Source organism: Rana temporaria, chromosome 9 (assembly GCF_905171775.1).
Source record: "Rana temporaria chromosome 9, aRanTem1.1, whole genome shotgun sequence".
NCBI lineage: Eukaryota > Metazoa > Chordata > Amphibia > Anura > Ranidae > Rana > Rana temporaria.
Window position 1 is genome coordinate 110,322,825 of NC_053497.1, and position 8,208 is coordinate 110,331,032.

Here is an 8,208-nt window from a genome sequence, read left to right on the forward strand (position 1 = left end):
TGGAGGGAGGGGGTGTATTTTGGAGTGAAGACACGCAACCTATTTGCCTGCATCGTGTTAGATTTATTCGCCTTAGCATACCATTTCTGGCGAGCCCAGCAAAATGTGCATTTTGCCTCATTAGTTAAACATAGATACAGTTCCGTACGAGCCTGATCCATTAGTTTGCGGTTAGCAGGGGTAGGGGTCTGTTTAAAAGTCGTCGATATTGACTTCAGGCATGTCTCCAGTGTGCGCCGGGTCAATAATCGTTCTCTTTTACGCTTCGTGGCCAGTTGGATAACATGGCCCCTAGAGACTTGTTTATATGCCTCCCATAAGGTTTACAGGGGAAAAACTGAACCTACATTAAGGCCCCTTTCACACTGGGGCGTTATTCGAGCAAAGCCTCATCTGCAATCCCAATGTGCTGGTAAAGCACCACTAAGACCCTTAGCGTTTTTTCAATGGAGAGGGGCGTTTTTGAAACGTTTTTTTTTTCAGCACCCAAAAGCTGCTCCAAAGATGCTGCTTGCAGGACTTTTCTCAACGCCTCGCCAGTGCAACACCTCGGTGTGAAAGGGTAAGTCATTTTTACAGCGCTTTCAATTCATTTCAATGGAGAGGGGTGTTTTTTTTCCAGCACCCAAAAGCTGCTCCAAAGATGCTGCTTGCAGGACTCTGTGTGAAAGGGTCCATTGAGATGCATGGAGAGTGTTTTATGAGCATTTTAATAGCGCTATTTTCAACGCTAAAACGCTGTAAAAACGCTTCAGTGTGAAAGGGGTCTTAGACGAAAATAGTCCACAGAGGCTTGGTGAATGTCTGTCAGTATCTCTTAGAAAGACCCAGGGGGAATGTTGAGGCTTACAAAGCAAACAGTGGCAAACAACCAGAACAGGGTCCTGATCCGATCACGGAGCAGCTAAAATAGAGGCGGACACAATTAAGGGGAGATGTTTCTTAACACAAGCGTGATCAATCCTGGAGTGAGAATGATGAGGATGAGAGTAATGAGTATAGTCCTTACCCAGGGAATGGAGGTCTCTACAGACATCCACCAGGTCATGACTTTGTAAAGAATGTAAAAAAAAATGGCATCAGGAGAGAAGGGGCTTTGTGTTCCGAAGGATATTTATCAAGAGCAGGGTTCAAGCAGGCAATCTCTATTTTTTGTTTTTGTAGGTATTTAAAAACCTTCACTCTTTTGGGGAGAGTTAATACCCTGAGCATTCAGGGACAGCCAGTTCAGTACCATGGCATCAGGGAGGTGTACCAAGAAACTACGCTGCCCAGACACCCTGCAGACTGAAGGGAAGAAGGAGAGCATTTCACACTTCTTTTTACCACTAAACTGAGCTTATATAGTGAAATACAGTATTTGACACTGTTTAGATGTTGAATTTTAAAAGCAGTGGTGTTCTATCAGATCAGCAAATGTGTGAGATCAGCACGCTTGCTGCTGCTTTTAAAATTCAACATCAAAACCGTTTTTAACGGATTTCCAAATACTGTATTTCACTTGATTAGCTCAATTTAGTGGTAAAAATACATTTGACATGAAAGATTTCGGTGGGTGTAAAAAGATGTCCACTTGACTTCCAACTGTATCCTCCTTTTTTTTTTTTTTAACCACTTAAGACCTGGACCAATATGCAGGTAAAGGACCAGGCCCCTTTTTGCGATTCGGCACTGCGTCGCTTTAACTGACAATTGCGTGGTTGTGCGACATTTTTTCCCCACAAATAGAGCTTTCTTTTGGTGGTATTTGATAATTTCTGCGGTTTTTATTTTTTGCGCTATAAAAAATAGAGCGACAATTTTGAAAAAAATTCAATATTTTTTACTTTTTGCTATAATAAATATCCCCCAAAAATATATAAAAAAAAAACGTTTTTTTTCCCCTCAGTTTAGGCCGATACGTATTCTTCTACATATTTTTGGTAAAAAAAATGGCAATAAGCGTTTATCGATTGGTTTGCGCAAAAGATATAGCGTCTACAAAATAGGGGATCGTTTTATTGCATTTTTATTAAAAAAAAATGTTTTTATCGTGACTGCGACATTATGGCGGACACATCGGACAATTTTGACACATTTTTGGGACCATTGTTTACTGTGAAAATGACAATTGCAGTTTGGGAGTTAACCACTAGGGGGCGCTGAAGGGGTTAAGTGTGACCTCATGTGTTTCTAACTGTAGGGGGGCGGGGCTGGACGTGTGACGTCATTGATCGCCTTTGTCAGGGAACAGACGATCGATGATAGCGCCACTGTGAAGAACGGGGAAGGTGTGTTTACACACACCTCTCCCCTTTCTTCAGCTCTAGGGACCGATCACTGGACTCCGGCGGCGATCAGGTCACGGAGCTTCGGAACGGGTCACGGCCGCGCTCCCACGACCCACGGCTGGGCATTTAACAATCATGTACAGGTATGTCATTGTGCCCAGCCGTGCCATTCTGCCGACGTATATCGGCGTTGGGCGGTTCTTAAGTGGCTAAGGGTCAATGTTGTTGTACATATCAACAGTATCGTACATTGACATATTACAGTACACATTCTTGTACATTATAATTCACTTACATCATCAAACACAGAATTGTACAATTGCAGCATGTACCTTCAACTGTATCCTTACTGTGGACGAGTGCGGGGTGTACCAAGATGGCCATGACGGAATGTCACTTCCCTTACGAAATCTGACGGGTCGCCTAAACTGACAGAACATCGGCACCATCTACTCTAGTCTCTATGCCTATTCATTTTGTTTGTTTTCTGTCCTTGGTGGGGCCCCTTCCTGGAAGTTTCATTTTAATAAACCTCAACTTAGCAGTTGAGGAGATCAACAAATCTCTTCCTTGAGCTGCAGTTTGTACGTCTTTCTGCTACAGACTGGTAGTTGGGGGGAGGGGGGGGACAAATGGATCAGTCAGATGACTAAAATGTTACTTTACTCTAAGATCAGCAAGGATGTGGAGTTCCCTTCCACACGTGGTGGTTTCAGCATGGAGCATTGATAGTTAAAAAAAAAAACTATTATATAAGCACCTGAACAACCACAACATACAGGGATATACAATGTAATATTGACATATAATCACACACAAAAGTTGGACTTGTGCCTTTTTGCAACCTCACCTACCATGAACTACAGTAGTGTTTTTTGTTTTTTTTCATTACATGTGCTATTCCTAAAGATACAGTGATACATTTTTTTTTATTATTATTAATTTACAGGCTCCATATTTAAAGGGTTTCAAGAAGCAACAATTGAGTTTCTTCCAACATACAAGTTTGACATTGGCTGTGACCAATATGACACAACGTCGAAGCAGAGAACACCGTCATATACAGTAAGAACATCTCCGAATATATTTATGCCCACTATGCTTTAAATCTTTTAGGAGTCCCACAGTGTCTGTGCCCACCCCCAGTATTGCCTCATACTGATGCCTAGTGGTTCATAGGGGCTCAATAATACCATGTTAAAGCGGAGTTCCATCCAAAAGTGGAACTTCCGCTTAAACCACTCCTCACCCCCTTACATGCCAATTTTTTTTGGGGGGGGGGGGTGGGACTTCCTTTCCTCCTTCCGCCCAGGGACCGCTAAGGCGATACATCATATAGCCTTTTGGCAGCACCTCAAAGGCGATCGCCTGGGACACGTGACGGGTCGCAGCCGATCGCCTGTCCAATCAGGTTGCGCAGTGAGTGCCCGGTCATGAAGTCGAAAGCTGTCACAGCCGGGTGCCCACAGTTAGGATGGAGGCGCCGGGGGGGTAGAGGAGCTCCGGCGCATCGCTGAACAGTGGAGCAGGTAAGTGTATGTTTATTAAAAGCCAGCAGCCAACACAAAAAAGGCTGGAACTCCACTTTGAGAATTAATATATATATAATAAATAATTTTATATATAATATATATAAATTACTGTGCAAAAGTTTGACAGGTGTGCAAAAATGATGTAAATTAAGAATGCTTTTAGAAATGGAAAAGTTAGTTTTATTTTTTATCAATTAACAAAACGGAAAGTAAATGAACAGAGGAGAAATCCAAATCAAATCGATGTTTGGTGTGACCACCCTTTGCCTTCAAAAGACCATCAACTCTTCTAGGTAAACTTGTGTGGATCTTTTGTGGATGCTGGCTGCCTTAAATTGCTTTTTCTTCATGTAATCCCAGACAGACTCCATGATGTTGAGATCAGGGCTCTGTGGGGGCCAAACCATCAATTCCAGTACTCCTTTTTTATGCTGAAGACAGTTCTTCATGACATTGGTTGTATGTTTGGGGTCGTGGTCCTGCTGCAGAATAACTTTGTGGCCAATCGCACTCCTCCCTAATGGATCAGCATTGAGGACACTGTTGATCCAGACCAAATCTCCATCTCTATTTGCAGAAATGAAGCCCCAGACTTTTAAGGAACCTCCGCAATGCTTCACTGTTGTCTGCAGACACTCGTTATTGTACCGTTCTCCAGCTGTTACAGACAACAATTTCAAATTTTAACTCGTCAGTCCAGAGCACTTAGCCTTGTTTCCACATCAGGGATATGGCTTTTTGGCCTCATTTCTTCCAAATTTCTCTGGATAGTAGATGGGTGTACCTGGGTCCCACTGGTTTCTGTCAGTTTTGTGCTGATGGCACTGCTGGACATCTTCCAATGTCGAAGATTGTGACAGCGAGAGGGAAAAGCTCCCCTGCTAGCTGTCAGACCGGTGCATCTGTAACATTACACCCTGAATATGGGTGTAACAGGTTACAAAAGGTGAACCTATTCTTTTAATGAAATTGATGATCATTAGCACCTGCTTGGTATAATCCTACACTTGACTCTAATCCTACAAAACCTGACTTTGTTCAAGTGTACGGCCTGGTTCACACATCTGCAGGTTGTAGTTTGCATACTCCAGGTGCATTTTGCGTTTTTCAATACACGTTTTTGATACATTGAAGTCTATGGAGCCAAAAAACTGAAAAAAAAGCCCCTGGCCCTTTCCATAAAATGCACAGATTTGAATGTGACCCATAGAAAACCATGGTAAATGGACTGTAGTGTGTTTCTGCATCTAAAAATGCATATAAAAAATGCCTAGGTGTGAACCAGCCCTACAAGTGTAAAAGTTGATGCTGGTTGGAAGCCACAGAGTGATCACACCAAATATTGATTTGATTAGATTTTTCTTCTGTGCCTTCACTTTGCATTTTGTAAATTGATAAAAAATGATCTATTAAAATAATTTTATAACATTTTTATATTTTAATTATATTAAAGAATTCTTAACAGCATTTCTTCACACCTGCCTAAAGCTTTTGCATAGTACTGTCTCTCTCTCGGCGGCATCAGTATTGATATTTTATATTTGCCATCACAGGACAGGATTGTGTACAAAAGTCGCCAAAAAGAAGATATTAAAGTCCTGAAGTATGCTTCCTGCCCGCTGGTGAAAACATCGGACCATCGGCCTGTTTTTGGGTTATTTGAAGTACGAATAAGACCTGGAAGAGACAAGTAGGTTTTGATGAATTGTGTTGAAATCAGTCCATGACGTGCAGATAACTCGGTTTTAGTCTGACCAGAGCAGAGTGACAGGTGTTAAACTTAAAGAATCCCTACAGCCCCATTCCCAACTCAAAATAAAATAAGTGCAAGTGACTTGGCTGTACCCTCTTTTAAGTAAACTAGTCAAGAATACTAGCCTGTTTACGTTAATAACACAATTTTCAGAGGATCTTCAGACAGGTGCCATCTTCACCAAGTTCATCTGGGCCAATAAGTGGCCCAGGATCTGGGGGCCTTTGACTCCCCCCTAAACTGTATAGAGGGACCGCGGTCCCAGATATCCAGACATACTATCAGGCTGCACACTTGATACGGGTGATTGACTGGTGCAGACATGGCGATCAAAAGCTATGGACCCAATTAGAACAACAATTTACCATCGTCCAACTACGTCAGGCTCCCTGGTGCTTCCAGGTATTGCCCCTGTCGCTTAGGAAACACCTTATTATTTGCCCAACCCTTGTGTGTGTGTGTGTGTGTGTGTGTGTGTGTATATGTATGTGTATATATATATATATATATATATATATATATATATATGTATGTATGTGTGTATGTATATATATATATATATATATATATATATATATATATATATATATATATATATATATATATATATATATATATATATATATATATATATATATATATATATATATATATATATATATATATATATATAAAAAACAGCGATTTTCATCATAAAGTCGCCTTTGTGCCCTGTCTTTGGCAATCCCAACTTCTCTTCTGGACTTAGTGGAGGACCATTCCAAAACCTGCTTAATGCTGGCTTCTTCCAAGTGTCCCATTTCCTCAAATCAGACCGCTTGCCTTCAATCTCGACCCTGGTGCGACCGGCTGGTAAAAAATAATAGATCGTCTGCATCCAAGTATGGTCTAGACAAGTATTTTCTCTCCAAGGGCAGCCTCTCGCTTTTGCTTCTTGCAGAGATGTTCAGCTGACCAACACTTGAGTCTTAAGCCCCGTACAACTCGATCGGATTTTCCAACGGGAATTGTGTGTTCAACCAGTTGGCGGAAAATCCAATCGTTTGTACGCTCCATCGGACAATTGTCAGATTTTCCGCGGACAAATGTTGGATGGCAGACTTTCAAATTTTCCATGGACAGTGGTCTGTTGTCGGATTTTCAGATTGTGTGTACACAAGTCCTCCGTCGAACAAAAGTCCTAAGTACAACTGTATTTATATTCTGGAATCTTTTTTCAGCATCCCCCTGGCCGCAGGTCTATTTGATCGTGAATTGTATCTTCTGGGAATCAAGAGGCGGATTTCACGAGAGCTGCAGAAACGGCAGGTGATCAAGAACCAGAAAAGTAGCGCAGTCTGCGCAATCTCCTGACTAGAGCAGGGTGGAGTCTGGTGAGCAGATGGACAGATGTATTCTACTTGCCTGTCATGGCTGGCCTCAGGATGCCTCAAAGTGTGCCTACAGTGTAGGAAGCCATTACAGTGGCTGAGGGTTCAGAGCCAACCAATCACTTTAATAGGAGCATGTGAATGTCATTACCATTTTGTGAGGTGAACATCTCTCTCCGTTCAGCACTGTTATTTGTTCCTAGCAAAGTGTTGAAAATTGATCCATCTTAGGAAGAAGCTGCCTGTACTGCATGCAGTGGCTAGGAATGCCAGTTCATTGGTGGTGGTATTTGTACGGTAATCTGATGAACCCTTTTATTTTACATTGAAAGAAACGCATGTGAAAAGGGACCATTTTACTGGAAGTGGCTTACAGTAGACTCACCAAACAGCAATGTTGCAATATTAACCTTTGCTTGCTAAAGGAACTCTAGATGCTAATCATGTGAGCTCCCAGCATGCATCTGTCTTTGGCCTTCCTGTGTTATACTGAAAATGTAATATATGTAAATAGTTATTTATCTTTCAATTGGCCATGAAATAAAATCACTCTTCCTCTTCTATGTCATATGCCAATACAGATATCATGGATTTCCCTGTACATTCACTAATGACCATTATCATCAGAGATCTGTTGAGAGGATTCCTATTTATAGGAACATGGCCTGCCCACTCACAAGAGACCAGTGACATCACTGAACTTCATATTCATTAGAATGCAACTCATCTATTCACCAGTGAAATCAGACACTTCATATTCACTGACCATAAACAAGTAACATCACTGAGACACTTTCTATACATGAGAATGTGACCAGTGATCTCAGAGACGCTTCATATTCATGAAAATGAAATCTTTCCACTGACACTTCAATGTTCTCCAGTGAACAGATAAATACTGTTCTTATGAAGACCCATATCTACTAAACATGGGTGTTGTGATCTTATGAAGAGGCTCCACAAACTCTCTTCTGCACCACTACATGATGGTTTTTAAACAATGGCTGTTCAGTAAAACAAAACCTTCATTAAAAACAAAATGACAGTAGCATGAGCCAACCTTTTATTAATGTACACTTTTAATAATGCTTGCATCTATTGAGAAACATTGTGGCAACTCTTTACAGAAGTATTAGGTCTATGTGGTCCCCACCTTTTTGGCACAAGGGGTGTTGGCACTTTAATCATCCTGACCCCATGGCTTCATTGCAGCCTGCCACTAGATACTTTGTGTCACAAGCCTGCCACCACAGCTACCAGATGTATGGTGTCACTTTGTGAGG

The 8,208-nt window shown here is 41.5% G+C and overlaps 1 protein-coding gene across 3 annotated transcripts in view; it reads left to right on the plus strand.

Moving 5' to 3' along the window:
• INPP5E (inositol polyphosphate-5-phosphatase E) overlaps positions 1–7,488 on the plus strand; it is a 28,525-nt gene extending 21,037 nt beyond the window's left edge. For all 3 annotated transcript variants that reach the window (XM_040324115.1, XM_040324114.1, XM_040324116.1), the window contains exons 9-11: positions 3,220–3,335; positions 5,356–5,492; positions 6,776–7,488. In XM_040324115.1, the coding sequence (XP_040180049.1) occupies positions 3,220–3,335; positions 5,356–5,492; positions 6,776–6,908 (386 nt within the window). In that variant the 3' untranslated portion in view covers positions 6,909–7,488. The remainder of the gene's footprint in view (positions 1–3,219; positions 3,336–5,355; positions 5,493–6,775) is intronic.
• Positions 7,489–8,208: the final 720 nt, after the last annotated feature.